The sequence below is a fragment of the Malaclemys terrapin genome, chromosome 3 (genome assembly GCF_027887155.1).
Source record: "Malaclemys terrapin pileata isolate rMalTer1 chromosome 3, rMalTer1.hap1, whole genome shotgun sequence".
In the NCBI taxonomy this organism is placed as follows: Eukaryota; Metazoa; Chordata; order Testudines; family Emydidae; genus Malaclemys; species Malaclemys terrapin.
In genome coordinates this window covers 194,629,481-194,646,123 of record NC_071507.1, presented here as the reverse complement: position 1 = coordinate 194,646,123, position 16,643 = coordinate 194,629,481, and the positions used below count along the sequence as shown (strand labels likewise).

At 42.4% G+C, this 16,643-nt stretch overlaps 1 protein-coding gene across 1 annotated transcript in view; it reads right to left on the bottom strand.

The window, feature by feature from the left end:
- Nucleotides 1–3: 3 nt before the first annotated feature.
- LOC128834194 (cytochrome P450 2K4-like) overlaps nucleotides 4–16,643 on the bottom strand; it is a 32,550-nt gene continuing 15,910 nt past the window's right edge. Inside the window, exons 6-9 of the mRNA XM_054022774.1 lie at nucleotides 15,734–15,875; nucleotides 12,415–12,599; nucleotides 12,040–12,181; nucleotides 4–8,045 (exon numbers count right to left, since the gene is read on the bottom strand). Coding sequence (XP_053878749.1) covers nucleotides 7,858–8,045; nucleotides 12,040–12,181; nucleotides 12,415–12,599; nucleotides 15,734–15,875 — 657 coding nt within the window. The 3' untranslated portion in view covers nucleotides 4–7,857. The remainder of the gene's footprint in view (nucleotides 8,046–12,039; nucleotides 12,182–12,414; nucleotides 12,600–15,733; nucleotides 15,876–16,643) is intronic.

Genomic DNA, 16,643 nt, shown 5'->3' with positions numbered 1-16,643 from the left:
GGGACTGTTTGTTGGCATCCTTTCGTCTGCGAGAGATGGTGGGAATTGCTGCTTTGATGTGGATGGTTTGCAATGTCTCATGTGACTGAATAGGCCAATCCAAGATTTGCATGATCCTTGACAGTTATTGCAAATGTCTGTATCTTGGTTGGGAACTGCTTGCTTCCTACCAGCTCTTTTCTTTTCCTGGGACTGGAAGCAACCTAAATGTGGTCTGAGTTTTAGTGTAAGTAATCATTTTATCACAAAGTCTAGTTTGTCTGGGTCACAAAACAGACTGGAGGGTCTAAGGGGACTCCGTGTAACTCCATGGTAAGACTGGTATAGAGATCCAGGAGTTCACAATTGTCCCTGGCTTGGTGAAATCTAATTTATAGAACACACTACCAGTTTCCTGACAGTCTGCCCTGAGGTCAGGGCCACCGAGAGCGGGTTCGGGCCCCCCAGCAAAGGTGGACCGGCTAAACAGGGCCAACGAGACCGGGGGAAGCCAGGGAAGCCGGGCCCTGGGCCCCCTTCTGGACCGCCGGGCCCCGGTAAGGCAACGAGGGGGGGGAAGCCAGGCCCTGGTAATTTGTACCGGCTTCCGCCCCCCCTCGTCGGACCTTGCCTGAGGTAGCCACTCACAGTTATGAGAACTCCAGACAGCCTGACAATTGGCATAGTCTTGACAGGATTCACTTGCCACAGGTCAACTGAGTTGACCTGTTAAAAGTTTAAATTTGATGGAGAGTTTTAAGGGTTAAAGACTAGTCACAATGAGTGAATCGCAATCATATGAGGGCCTTGACACAAAAGACCTTGAAAAAATTATGTAAAAATAGGGGAATATCCCATAAAAAGAAAGCCTCGGATGAGGAACTGAGAGCTTTGCACATAGACTTTGACCAAGCAGCAGGGTTTGAGCACCCCTTACCTCAGCTGCCGCAGAGATTGCTGCAATGGAATTGGTTTGGCTAAAGCTCCTGGAAGCCCAGAAAGAACATGAGCACCACATGCTGATGGTGGAACTCCAGATCAAGAAGAATGAAACCAAGGAGTCTGAGAAGAGGGCCTACCAAAGACACAAAGCCACCACTGAAATTCAGGAGGAAGCTCACATAAGACACATTGAACAACTAGGAGCTGAGGAAAGAGCACCGCAGAAACAGAGGGAAGCTCACACGTTGCAGCTCCTGGAGCAGCACAAGGAGCAGTTTCCGACTGTGAGCACATCCCCTTTCACCAGAAAAAAGAACAGGAGTACTTGTGGCACCTTAGAGACTAACAAATTTATTTGAGCATAAGCTTTCGTGGGCTACAGCCCACTTCTTCGGATGCATAGAATGGAACACACAGAAGATATTTATACATACAGAGAACATTAAAAGGTGGGAGTAGCCATACCAACTGTAAGAGGCCAATCAATTGAGATGAGCTATCATCAGCAGGAGAGAGAAAAAAACCTTTGAAGTGATAATTGAGATGACCCATAGAAGGTGTGAGGATATTTTAACATGAGGAAATAGATTCAATTAGTGTAATGACCCAACCATTCCCAGTCTCTGTTCAAACCTAAGTTAATTGTATCTAATTTGCATATTAATTCAAGTTCAGCAGTCTCTCTTTGGAGTCTGTTTTTGAAGTTTTTTTGTTGCAAAATTGCCACCTTCAAGTCTGTCACTGAGTGGTTAGAGAGGTTGAAGTGTTCTCCCACTGGTTTTTGAATGTTATGATTCCTGATGTCAGATTTGTGTCGATTTAGTCTTTTGCATAGAGATTGTCCGGTTTGGCCAATGAACATGGCAGAGGGGCATTGCTGGCACATGATGGCATGTATCACGTTGGTAGATGTGCAGGTGAACGAGCCCCAGTCTCTACGCAAAAGAATAAATGGACACAAATCTTAGTCTCTAAGGTGCCACAAGTACTCCTGTTCTTTTTTGCGGATACAGGCTAACACGGCTGCTACTCTGAAACCTTTCACCAGAAAGGAGTGGGAGAAAGCCTGTCCAATTTATCAAGAGACTGACTGCACTGAGGAATAACTGTCCATCTTTGAGAGACTGTGTGGGATCCACAAGATCCCAGAGAATAAAGAGGTGCCTATTTTCTTAACCAAGTTGACTGGGAAAGCCAGACAGCGTGATTTAGTTTTTTTGTTTTTTTTTTTTTTTCAATATAGCATTTATTAATGACCCAGAGAAAGAAGTGAATAGTAAAGTGACAACATTTTTATTGGCGCTAAATTATTTAGGTTAAACCAGTCAAGGCAGGATTTGATGAGCCAGTCCAGAAGGACCTACCAAAACTAGGTAACCAGTATATACAAGTGAAAAATACCATACATTGGAAGGAAAAACTGAAGCCTATTCAAGTACATTGACTGGTTCTGAGCTAAGCGCTGTCTCAATAAAAGTTACCGTTAAGGAACTGTACCGTTAAGGAAAGGTCAGTAAGGACATTTGTTCAAATCACAGCAGAATCAGAGGCAGAATATTAGAATGCCATTATGTTATGCCGCCTCCTCTGGGGACACACCACATCTCGAACGACAGAAAAGGAAAAGTGGCAAGAATATCAACAAAAATTAAAATCAGAAGCATTCACAAAATTCCCTATGAAAAGAGGTGCATAAAATAATAGCTCGGAGAAGATCAGCTCCTGTTCACCATGTGTCATAGTCCAGTGACAAGAGGGTTCCATGATGAACCAGAAAAGAAACTAATTTAAAAAGAAGAGGAATTGTGTAAGATTAACCTATGGAACTCATTCCTTCAAGCTACAGGTCTGACAAATAGCGGTACCAGAAAGATTTTGAAAAGGTTAAAGCATGAAATTAAATCGACCATTTTCACCTTGTTTTAGGGCTTGCCTCTGAAGGTTGGGGAGAAAATGCCCTCTATAATGTAGAATTACATAAAGTAAATATCCCATTGGAGGTTTTACATGTTCTTCTGAAGTATCCAGCATTGAACAACATAAAACAGGAGGCTGGGCTAGGCAGACCAATATGGCAAATCCTATGTGTACTGTGTTACATAGAAGCTTTTATCTCTGAATGAAACGCCTGTTTGTTGTAACACATTTTATACTATTTTCAGAAACACAGAAATGTTCACTTTTGTAGCTGTTCCAGGTCCCACATTTTATTCCTTTGTTGATTGGATGAAATACTCTGATGAACATGTAAAGATCTTATCAATATTCTGTGCATACTTTAGAAACACAAAGTGGCCATTACAAAAAAAAGGCATGAGAGTAAAGCCAAAGCTTTACTGATAAAGATACCAAATGTAGGCCAGTTCTGGAAATCATACACACAATGGATTAAATTAATCTCTGTGCAGAGAGACAGCTGCCACTTAAGATTCATTTAGACCCTGTTTTGAGGATTTAAATAGGACTTAGGCTTTGCCTACACTGGACTTTCGTCGGTAAAACTTTTTTCATTCAGGGGTGTGAAAAAACCACACCCTGAATGACAAAAGTTTTACCAATGACAAGCACCGGTATGAACAGCGCTTTGTCGTCAGGAGAGCTCTCCCGCCAACAAAGCTACCGCTGCTCGTTGAGGGTGGAATTTTTTTGTCGGTAGGAGAGCTGTCCCCGCCGACAAAGGGTGGCTATACTGTGCACCTTTTAGGGCAGGGTCGGCAACCTTTCAGAAGTGGTGTGCCGAGTCTTCATTTATTCACTCAAATTTAAGGTTTCGTGTGCCAGTAATACATTTTAACGTTTTTAGAAGGTCTCTTTCTATAAGTCTATAATATATAACTAAACTATTGTTGTATGTAAAGTAAATAAGGTTTTTAAAATGTTTAAGAAGCTTCATTTAACATTTAATTAAAATGCAGAGCCCCCCCGGACCGGTGGCCAGGACCTGGGCAGTGTGAGTGCCACTGAAAATCAGCTCGTGTGCCGCCTTCAGCACGCGTGCCATAGATTGCCTACCCCTGCTTAGCGGCACAGCTGTCTCTAAAAGGTGTGTAGTGTAGACATAGCCTTAAAGTCACCATCAGTCCAGGGGTGAATTTCAGACATTGTGAGTTCTGATTTCAACGGAACTACTTGCAAGCGCAATTCCTACTCATGAGTAAGTCTTGCAGAATCAAGCCTACAGTAATTGCAAGAAAGCACAGTTCAGTGAACTTAAAGGAACTAAAATTAATAAACAAAATATTTTAATCTCCATCTTTGGTTTTCTTGACATGGATTCAGACCTATGGTATTCTAAGAGCCGAGAGGAAGTACCTGTGTGTATGTAAGGCATTGGTAAGACCACTGACTGGATGATGGGTCCAATTCTACTGTCCGCACTTTTAAAAGATGTTGAAAAATTGGAGAGGGTTAAGAAAAAAGCTTCAGGAATGATTGAAAGTCAGGACAACATCTCTTATACTGAAAATCAAAATCAATCCATACACTTTATTGAAGAGAAGGTTAAGGAGTAATTCCATCAGTCTGAACATACCAGCACAGGGAGAAGTTATCTGATCTTAAAGAGCTCATTGTGTAGCAGACAAAGGCATAACAAGATCTGACTGGGAGCTGAAGTCAGTGATGTTCAAGCTAGAAATAAGGCACTCACATTTCACAGTGAGGGTAAGTAACCACATGGTAAGTTCTCCATCGCTTGGAATCTTTCAGTCAAGTCTGGATATCGTTCTAAAAGAAATGCTATAGGTCAACCACAAGTTGTTTGGCTTCAGCGGTTCTCAAACTGTGGGTCAGGACCCCAAAGTGAGTCACGACACTGTTTTAATGGGTTTTCCAGGGCTGACATTTGGCTTGCTGGGGCCCAGGGCTGAAGCCCGAGCCCCATTGCCCAGGGCCAAAGCCAGAGGGCTTCAGCCTTGAGCGGAGGGGCTCAGGTTACAGGCCTCCCGCCTGGGTCTGAAGCCCTTGGGCTTCGGCTTTGGCCCCCGCCTGGGGCTGTGGGGCTCAGGTGGGCTCAGGATTCAGTCCCCCCTCCTGAGGTCAATTTTTGTTGTCAGAAGAGGTCATGGTGCAATGAAGTTTGAGAACCCCTGGGCTAAATGAAGGAATCACAAGGTGAAATCTGTGGCCTTTGTTATCCAGAGGGTCAGATTAGATTATCATAATTGTCTCTCCTTGCCTTAAAAATTGATGAATATCAGAATAATCCAACTTCGCTTCCCTAATAGAGGTTGGTTTGTTTTAAATTACCCATGTCCAGGAGATCGTTGACTAGTGTGAATAACATGTGTGCCATTTCCTTCACTAAAAGCTGAATGGTAAATGTCCAGGTTATCAGCAGCGTTCAGGTGTGTAGTTGGAGATGCTAGTGTCACCTCATTTGTTGCTTTTGTTTATTAGATCCACTGGGCTGCAAAAGTTGTAGGTAAACATTAGCAAGGAGGTACTTCTGTAACACGTACTAACTGTTTGATCTATGCTTAGGGGCAGCTTTTATCTTTGTTTAGTTCTGCAGGTATTATGGGACTGATTCACTACAGCTGTACTCAGTTTCACACTCACGTAAATCAATTATTTCAGAGGAGTTACACCATCATAAAATTGGACTGAAACACATGGTGAAGTATTTTCTTTTGTTGGCGCTAACAATGTCTGAACTCTTTTGATACCGAGATTATGAAGGCATTGGTCACAGCTCCATAATTAATACTGAATAGAGTTTTGTAGTAAACAAGTCATTCAGCCACTTTATTATGTATGAAGGTTGCCTACGTGCAAGTGTTCGTGAACTAATTTCATTTGGTATGTGCAAACAGAAGATAGCTTTTTTAAAGCCGCAACTGTATATATTACTGAATGGGGCTAATTTCCTAAAGCTAAAGACAATCATGAAACTGAGTGGGAGAAAAAAAATTAAAAACAAGAAAGTATAATTGGGAAGTGCTTAAGAATGCTTTATTACAGTGGCTATCAACATTTCCAAACTACTGTACCCCTGGCAGGAGTCTGATTTGTGTTCAGTACCCCCAAGTTTCACCTCACTTAAAATCTACTTGCTAACAAAATCAGACATAAAAATACAAAAGTGTCACAGCACACTATCACTGACAAATTGCTTGCTTTCTCATTTTTACCATATAATAATAAAATAAATTGATTGGAATATAAAAATTGTAATTACATTTCAGTGTATAGTATATAGAGCAGTATAAGCAAGTCATTGTATAAAATTTTAGTTTGTACTGACTTCCCTCATGCTTTTTATGTAGCCTGTTGTAAAACTACGCAAATATCTAGATGAGTTGATGTACTCCCCTGGAAGACCTCTGCGTACCCCTATACACCCTTAGTTGAGAACCACTGCTTTATTAAATGCCCCAAAACAGAATTCCACAATCACAGAAAAGGATTTTTTGTTTTTGGGGGGGTTTTTTGAGAGGGGGAATTATATATCTGGCTAAGAGGGGAGATGAAAGCATCCATAAAAATATATATATAGCAAATAGAAAAATGGGGGAGCTGATAGAAATGATTACAAAGTAGCAGCTAAGAAATGCATACAATTGATGGGGGAAGCTAAAGGTATCAAAGAAAATTCTATGGCCGGTATAGAGAAGAATAGGAGACTTAGATGAGAGTGGGGGTGCACACAGAACCTTTGCCCTGGGGAGAGAATGGAGGACCCTGGAAAAGGTGGGAGAGAGGCATGGGGGGCACACAACCTCTGATGGGGAGAGAGATTGGGAGAAGCTGGTATGGGTGAAGGGGGACACACAGAGCCTCGGCCATGGAGTGGAATGGAGGGAATTAGGATATGGGGTGCACACAAAGCCACTGTGGCAGGAGGAGAGAATGGGGGATCCTGGTATGGGAGGAGGGAGAACTGAGATTCACAGAACTTCTAGCATGGGGGAGGTTGGTGGGAGTTGCAGGGGGTCCCTGACAAAGAAGGGGATGGGAGAGTGCAACAGAAGGAGCTTGCATGGGGAATGGAGAGATGCCAGGAGCCGCTAGTGTGTGCAATGTGCTTTTCCTATACAAGGTACAACACGTGTGATCCCCTAGCGTAGACATAGTCTCAGAGGTCAGGGGCAGCCCTGGGAGTGCAGAGGTTTCTTTTTTGTTACTGAATGTCATCATCACACCTCCCTCCAGAGCAGACTCCTCACTTCTCCTATGTCCCTCCCACCGAGTTGGAAATCATCAACGTAGGGAGTAATAACAACTGAAGATGCAGGGTCAGCATCTGTGGAGATAGCAACATCCAGGGGATTTTGGTGCAGAGGACATTGGACCGTGTGTTCTGCATCAGTCTGCTGTTTCAGCTCCCGCTCCGTTGGATGTTGCCTCTTGGTTGCACAGTAATGTGTAATATTGCGAATGGCCAAGTTCTGGGCTAGGCACAGAGGCTCCTCTCAGATTGTACAATGTAACAGACAATACAAGACTCTAGTCCCAGTTACACCTGTGCAAACTTGCTAAAGTCATTGGAGTCAATGGAGTTGCCCATTGCTGTAACTGAGGCTAGGATGGGGTCCTAACAAACCATGGGCCAAACCACAGCCAAAGGCCAGTGCACGGCCGTGTACCAGAGAGAGTCTGCAGAGGGAGGACTGAAGATACACATGAGTAAGGGTTAGTCTACACCACCACGGCTTTGCTGATACAGCTATACTGATGTAACTATACGAGCAAAGCCCTGTAGTGGAGACCCAGCCTATGCTGGCAAAATTAGATATTTTGCGAGGACCTTAAACTACCTCCCTGAACAACATCAAGTAGATCATCGCAAAGACTCTTCTCTTGGTATAAACTGCATCTACATTGGAGGTGGGGGGAGGGTGTTGCTGACATAGCTATGTCAGGCATGTGATTTTCTGACCATCATACCTAGATCCGCCAAACTTTGTAGTGAGACCTGGCCTAAGGCAAGGAGCTCTAAGAACGTGGCTCAGCACAGATCTTATGGGACATTGGGGGCGTGGTAAACCCAACCGCCGGGGTGAGGTCCAGGTCTGAGCTGGTAACTCCAGGAGGAGGATGGAAAGTGAACCGCTGCAGGAGGCTCGTAAAGAAGAGGAAGAGCTCCATTTTGGCAAGAGTCTCACCTGCACAGATCCTCCGACCTGTAATGAAATAAACAACCGACTGTTATTTGTTGTGCAACTCTAAGAAAAAGTAAAAACCACAGCACAACTTCTTAGTAATAAGGGGTAAATCCAGAGTTTAAACATGGATTTACTTCAAGAATAAACAGGTGTGACATAAAACAGGATTTCTTCCTATAAATACACTTACTAGTAAAAAAAAATGGAAATTAATTATATTCTAAACCTTTCAATCGGAACAAATTTGCTCTTCAAAAATATTACTGGTGCAGCCAATAAGATAGGGAATTTTTTGTTTTGTTTTGTTTTTAATAATTTTCCAGGCCTCTATTCCAGGAGAAATTAAAAAACCTCAACCAAGTAAATACCCCACCCCCACCGCCCACCCACACATACACGCTTTTTAAAAAAAAAATGTTCAGGGTTTGTTTTTTTTTTGCTTTTATTTTTAATTTACCATTTTCAGGGGTTTTTTCCCTCCTTCATTTTCAGTATTGAGGTTGGATTATTTTTTGTTCTCCAATGCCAATTTTTCAGAATTGAATTTTTTAAAACAAATAATTTTGACTTTGTGAAAAATTTCATTTAAGAAAATTACAACTTTTGAAAATAAAAAAAAAAAAGAATCAGTGCAAAATGTTATGAAAAACAGTCTGCTTCAAGACTCCACAGCATGAAGTTGCTTTCAAAATGTTTGTGACTATTTGCGTAGCCTACAGGGCTAGCCTGCTTGCTTGCCTAGATATCATTTCTTATTTTCTTAGTGTTTTGATTGTTTTATTATTATAGGTTTATATTAAAGTAGTTTGGCTGTAATGCAAGGGACCTACAGGCCACATCCTGTATGTTGAGCTAAGGCAAAGTTAGCATACGTATGTCTGGGACTTTCACCTAGACAGATAGTGATGAGTTAAGGTATGACATCCATATATAGCTGCGACCTTTAACATAGGTAGAGAAAGGATGCATTGAAGGAGGTTGGCATAGGGGGCTTTCCTAAGTTCATACCCTCTGTAAACTTTACAGGCTCAAGCACCCATGCCCTATACAAGGAGTGACCCACCATGCCAAGGAAGCTTCTGGGCTGGTTTTCTAAGTTTTCAAAGCTCCAAGCTTCTTAGTTCTTTGTTTTATTAGTCTGTGAAGTCTTAATTTTAAGTTTTAAGTCAGTTAGTTCAGTAAAACTCTGTTAGTTTCAATAGCGCTTAGCTCTAAGTTCTTCCAACCTCTGCACCCCCTACTCAAAGAATTAAGGAACCTAGACCTGAACGCTTTTGACATGTCAGAGGCGAGGCTGGTCAATATAGTAATCAAAAGTTGTATAGTGTATAATACTATGTGGATTTTTATAATAATAGAATTGCATTTGTAACTCTGCTTAGTTTACCATTTGATTACTATTTGATTATAATTTCATTTATCTCAATAAAAGTCTTTAAGACTATGTTTGTCTCAGTGTGAGTGTCCTGTCATACCCCCAAGGGTCCTTTGCAAACTCTGTGTAGTCTTATTCTGGCACAAGAGCCTTTATTGTCTTCTTATCAGATTAATTGGCGAGCCTATAGCCCATATTATCCAAATTAATAACATTAACCTCCTAAATCAGGCAACACTTGCAAAAAATATTTTATCAGTCAAAATCGACATCTTAAACTGCACCCACAGACCAAGAGCACACACCACAGAACACTGGGGCCCTGTGATCAGGATGAGAAACTCCACTTACGCAAACTGCCGCAATTTGCAATTTTTCAGCTTCTGAGTTGATTACAATGTAATCTCAAAGGGGTCTGTCTACACTGCAATTAGACACCCCTGGTTGGCCCAGCCAGTTGACTCAGGCTCGCGGGGTTTGGGCTAAAGGGCTGTTTAACTACAGTGTAGACTTTTAGCCTCAGGCTGTGGGACCCTCCTAACTTGCAGATTCTAGAGTCTGGGGTCCAGCCTGAGCCCAAACGTCTACACCACAATTAAACAGCACATTAGCCAAAGCCCGAGTCAGCCAGCATAGGCTAGCCACGGGTTTTTAATTGCAGTGTAAACATACCTAGATAGGCTTCAGTTCAGGACAGTGCTTAACTTTAAGCAAGTGCTTAAGTCCCATTGAAGTCAACTGATGATCACCTTAATCGGAGCCATAGAATGTATCAGAGTAGCCTAATAGTGAAGTGACAAAGGCACGGAGGATTAGCAAGATCCTCATTAGAAAGGAATGATCGCAACCTCCCAGCCAGATATAGGCGGATAATAACCCATCCGGGTCATAGCTGCTCTATAGAATCACAGAAATGTAGGGCTCGAGATGTCATTGTGAAACTCTATACTTCAAAGCAGCATCCTGGAACCCACATATTCACCACTGTCTTAGAATTAGGATATGTTTTGTATACAGTATGCCTTGTGAGGTATCATTTTAAAAGTCTTGATCTGTTGAACATTAATATCCTGTTGGATTGTATGTGCGGTCACTGTATGTGACGTTATGAAGTTTTGCAAGGTGTGTGTTATTGAAATATCTTGTGAGGTCGGGTACACCCACAACCAGCCTTTAGGTACAACAATGAAGTAGCCAGACAGCGGTTAATGGCTCATCAACACCCATCAAGGAAAGAATCCACTATCCCAGAAACTGTGTACAATGGAGATTTCTCAGAGAGCACATAGGCAATGGAGACTGTTGACCAATGGGGACTGACTGATTCCCCAAGTCACAGCATAGATCTTTCCAGTAAGCTGGAAGAAACTATAAAAGAGGGGAAGTGACATCATCATTTGGCCACACTCCCCCCACAACTCAACACCTGGAAACACATCTGAAGGACAAAGACAGAACTAGGGCAGGGTGGTCCCAGGCTGGAAGGCAGTCCCAGCCTGTGCATTGAGGATCTGTGACCTGCTTGTACCCTCTGTTAGGCTGAGACACTGCTTGATTCAAATCCCGTTTAGTTTGTAGAACTCAGACTACAAATTTATTTTGTTTCTTAAGTAACCAACTTTGATTTCTATGCCTGCTATTTATAATCACTTAAAATCTATCTCTCTATACGTAATAAATCTGTTTTATATTTTATAGCTCAGTGGTTTGAGCACTGGCCTGCTAAATTCAGGGTTGTGAGTTCAATCCTTGAGGGGGCCACTTAGGGATCTGGGGCAAAATCAGTACTTGGTCCTGCTAGTGAAGGCAGGGGGCTGGACTCAAAGAGCATTAAAGGTCCCTTCCAGTTCTAGGAGATAGGATATCTCACTTTATTTATTTATTTTATCTCAGCTCAGTTTACAAAGGCTAGTGTGTGTCGTTTCCCCATCGAGGGAGGGGCAGACTGAATAATGAACTTACAGTGGTCAGGCTTCTGACCAAGGCAAGATGGTACAGTTCTGGGGAGCAAGACTGGGGAGCTGGGGGGAATTGGCTGGAGCCTCTCTATTGTTGGTTCATGAGTGGCTGGGAGAAGCATTCATATAACTCAGTTAGGTATGTCCCTGCCTGTGGATTTCTGTGTAAGTGCAGTACCTGCCAGAGGTTTGTGGCTTGACAACAGCATCACAGAGTGAGAGGGATACCAAGTTGGTGGGACAGAGGGCTCAGAGGCTCAACAGTTCAGCTTGCATCCCGGGGACCCCATCACAGTAATCTAGTCTATCCCCCACCACAGTCAGGCAGGACCAAGCATACACAGATCATCCCTGACAGGTGTTTGTCTGGCCTGTTCTTAGAAACCTCCACTGACGAGGATTCCACAACTTTATTAGGGAACATTTGAAGACAGTTATCAGGTTCCCCTTGATATATGATCATTTAAAAGCAGCTGGGACTCTAACTGCACCCTCAAGTTGCAAATTAGAGTACCCAATGGTGCACATGTGCTTTCAGCAGTAGCACAGTCTAAAATGGGAGATTATCTCACATAAGGGGGAAACAGAGGATGAGATTTAAAGACTCACAAGTTTATGTTATAGTCTGTTGATTCTTGGATATCTAATCCCCACAGCAGTAAATGAAAACAGAAAGTACCTGCTGAAAAAGGCATGAAAGCCTCTTGCTTTACAAACTTTCCTTTGGAGTCAAGAAAATGCTCAGGACTGAATGTATCTGGTTTCTTCCACTGAGATTCATCCTGCAGTACAGAGGCCAGTAAGGGGATGATGTAAGTTCCCTGTAAATCAAGTCAGTGGAGTTATTCCATAGGTCAATATGGTCGCTTGACTATAGCTTGGTATAAGCATTTAAGCTACAGTAAGTGAACGATGCTATGGCAAATACTGCCACGGGATTTCCAATGCGATTCAACATGAATCAATGAACCAGGACTTAAAAGGGTCAATCAGCTGAACCGGGACTTTAACCCTGTCGCAGAACACAAGAAAAGCAATGCCACAAACTGTTCACCTTTGGAATAAAGTAGCCTTTAAGAGTCACATCCTCAGTGGTTTCATGAGGCAAGTCCATGGGCAGGATATTAGCGAACCTCTGAATTTCATGGACAACTGCATCCGTATACGGCATTTGAGTTCGATGTTCGATTCGTGGCTGGGCTGATCCTATAACTCTTGCGATCTCTTCTTGGACTTTGCCTGAGAAAATATAATAGAGATCAGGATTCAGTTATCTCTAAGGAATGCTGCTGTGCATTGTGGCTTTCAGAGGTGCACAAGCGCATGTTAAAGTGCTCTCCAAAATCTGTCTCTTTCCAGAAATAATGGGGTACTGATGATATTAGAGTTTATAAACACTTATTGTCAATATCAAAACTAAATAGAGAACTTCTGAAAACACAGGTAACCAATCCTATTACTTGGCTTGCCAAAGAATAATAGACAGTCATTTAAACTAGAGCTGGTTGCAGAAACTTTGATGGCACATTCTGTTGGAACATGTCCTTCTGTTAAAACTGAAACGCGTCATGAAATCATGTCAATCTGCTGAAATTTTGTTCTGGAAGAAAACTGAAGAAAAGTACGTTCTGGCAATGTCAAAAATGTCGCATTTTTAACATTTTTTCAGTGAAATATTTTGAGTTTTTTTTGGTCTGAAACTACTTTTTGTTTAGAAAAAAAATTTTTGTATTACATGACATTTTATATGATAATATAATACAAAATTAAAATGTCAACTTTTGACATGAAACATTTTGATTTTGTGGAAACAAAATATTTCAATTGCCCCAAAACATTTTTTTTTTAATTTTCCCCTATGGGGGAATCTCAAAAGCCTTCATGAATGGAACTTCCATCTTTGCACAGTTCTATTTTTAAACTATCAGAGCACTTACAAACATTAACTAATTAACTTCCCAACAATCCAGAGATTGATGAGTATTATTATCCTTATTTTCACAGAGGCTGGCAAGGCCACAGACAGGTTCAGCATTCAGGAGTTCCTAGCACCCAGGCCTGCATCAGACCACTAGATCATGCCCTTCTGTACTTAATCAAAGAAATGGGAACAGGCTGTGGGCCACTGTGAAATAAAAACTTTACTAATCACAGATCAAACAGTTTTCAATGCCTTTGCAACTGAGGCTTCCCTGTTGACTCTGTCAATTTCATGCACAAAGGATTTTTCCCGTGGTGCCCTGAAGCAGCCTTCAGGCAAGAAGCCACCAAGTAGAACTGGAAAGGAATGATCCTGTGAATGTCAGAAACAGAGTTTGAGATGTGCAGGCAATGTTTTTGTGTGTGGTGATTATAAGAGCCAAAGAGGAAGGAGTTAGGGGAAGCAACTGGAAAAGCATAAAAATAAAACCAGCAACCAGAAAAAAACCTTGCTTTATTACAGAACCAAACTCTGGGTCCTCCAGAACATAGGTGGCCAGAGTTTGACCTCACCTCATTGTAATCAGGAGTAACTCCATTGAGACCAGTGGAGCTGTAGTGAAGTAAATGAGAGCTGGTGGTGTGTGGTCTATATATGCAAGTAATGCCCAACTTACTGTGCGTTGCCCAGCTGGCAGGCTGAATCTGGCTTGTGGGACAATTCTTTCCAGCCCCCATGGGGGATTCTATTTTGTAGAACACAAACCTCTCCACAGCAGGACCTCGCATGTGCCTCCTATGAGGTCACACCGTATGGAGTACACCATTTTGACTGGAAAAGAGCTCTGTGTAAGCTCAAAAGCATGTCTCTCTCACCTACAGAAGTTGGTCCAATGAAAGATATTACCTCACCACCTTGTCTCTCTAAGGCATACAAGCAAGCTGTTGCATGGCTTACTAAAACTGCCTTAACACACCACAGGTACGATCAGTTCCTTTGTATCTTGTATTATTTTGCCTGTCTATTGAGACTGGAAGTTCTTTGGGGGCATGGACTCTGTCTTCTGTTTTGTACAGTGGTGAACATACCACTGGGATTTAACAAGTAATTAGAGCTGGATGGAATATGGGAAACCACCATAGAAATGTTCAAAAAAGCTTTGTCTATTTTCTGGGGGGCGGGGAAGGCAAAATTTGACAAAACACACAGAAACAGAGGGGAGAGAAGAGATATGATAGGACAGGTGGGGGAAATACAGCTTTTGTTGATGTTCTCAGAATACAGGGCAGCGGGTCAGTCACACAGAGATAGATGCTTTAGGCTGGCAGGTTGGGCCATGACAGCTGTTGCTCTGCACCCCAGCTTGCTTCCTCGACCAGGAACATCATCTGGTTGGTCGGCTAATGTCCCTCTCCTTCACTGGTCCTTCTTAGGACAACCAGAGCTGGATGGGTTGTCTCACCTAGTCATGCTGGTGCAGGACAGTTCAGTTGATTTCAGGATCAGGTGAAAAGCTGAGGGATACACACACACACACACACACACAGAGGAGAGGAGAGGAGGAAGATTGTGTGGGATGGAAAGAGACACAAGAGGGAGGTGAAGACAGAACAAGATCTCACATGTATCGGGTTGGGTCCTTGCTGGGGCAGTGGTAATGGTCAAGCATCCCTGCTGGCGTATTAAAGTCTGAGTGTTGTGGTAAAAATCTTTCTGCTGCAATCGCGGTGGTTGTAGAAGTTCCTTTTTTAACTTCCCAAGTTTCTTTTTAAGGCCCACCCCAAGAGTGGCGGGTAGAACGGTCCATCCTCTCATTATTTTGTGCACCAGTTAGGTCTAATTTCCAAAGTAACAATTTTGATCCATTGATTTCTGGTTCCCTTTTCCTCTTGTTTACTAGTCATGCTCATAACAGTGTCCAGTAGACACCTCCTCCCCCCTGTTTCAATTAATTCCGTTTGTCTCCTTCTTAAATCTTTTCTTAAACAATTGTCTATAACACGTGATTGTGACAATTCATGACCCTTCACCCACTTTCCACGGGGTAGGCTCACAATTCAAGTAGGTCTGTGTGGTCTCAATTATTACAACTGTGTTCACAGTTATGACCATTTAAATTCTGCTCTGAATTGTTCTGCTTCTCAAGAGCAAAATTCTAGTGTAAGTCTGGAGCAATTCTAATGAGTAGAATGAAATAGCTCCGGGTTTACACAGGTGTAACTGAGATCAGAATCTGGCTCTAAGGAAATAAAAGCATAACCCACGGGTAAGTGATTGTTCCATGTCCCACTCTGTGCCTGATCCACTGAGGATATGGATCTGTTACAGCTCTCTGCGGTCAGGCCTGACTCTTTAGCTCTAAAGCTGTAGCAGTTTATGCTGTTAACTCTCCAGCTTTCCTGTTCAACCCTCCTGTGCCAGTCAAGCTAGCGGCTGTCACAAAAGCACTTACTCTGAATTTGGGGGTATTTCATCATTAGCAGAAGTCCCCAGCGCAGCGTGGTGGAAGTGGTCTCCATGCCAGCAACAAACAAGTTGGTCACAAGTCTTATTAAGTTGGCATTATGGAAATATCCATTGGGATTACTTTTCTCCTGAAAAAAAAATGAACACACTAAGAACTCCAGTGGGCAGTTATAACGGAGAGAGCTAAAACATATTTACTAAATAATAAAGTATATAGTAAAAAATAAATGTTAAAGAACCAAGAGGGCTTTGATCTGATGCCCTCAGAAACATATAGGTATCTTCTCTACTAAGGATCTGTCCTGAAAAGTGCTGAGCACTCCGGATCCAATTCACCAAAGCACATAAGCATGTGCTTAACTTTAAGCACAAGGGTAGAGCCACTGATGCCAGGAATCAGGAATATGCTTAAAGTTAAGCATGTTTGAAGTGTTTCACTGGATCCCAGTCAGAGTGCTCATCACCTTCCACAATCAAGCTCCCAGAGAAGTGTATTTTTCCTACGCAACCACAACCAGCCCGAGTGCTATAGGCTGAGGAAGCTAACATGCTGAGTGCAGTTCAATCTATGGTCTTCCAGACCTAACTGAGACAGCTCAGGACAATTAATCCATATGTGATTGAGTCCAACCTCAGACACATACATGTGCAGCTTGCCATCTTGCACAATCAACCATCTGTACTCATGCATCTAAGCAAATAACATTAATACCTATTTCATAAACAATCATTAATAGATCTCAAAGTGCTTATAATGGAGGCAAATATCATATGCCTATTTTATAGATGGGGAGCTGGAGGCACAGAGAAACTAAATGACTTATCCAAGGTCACCCAGAAGATGAGCAACAGAGCCAGCAATCATCCAAGTCCCACTCCGATGCTTGATCCATTAA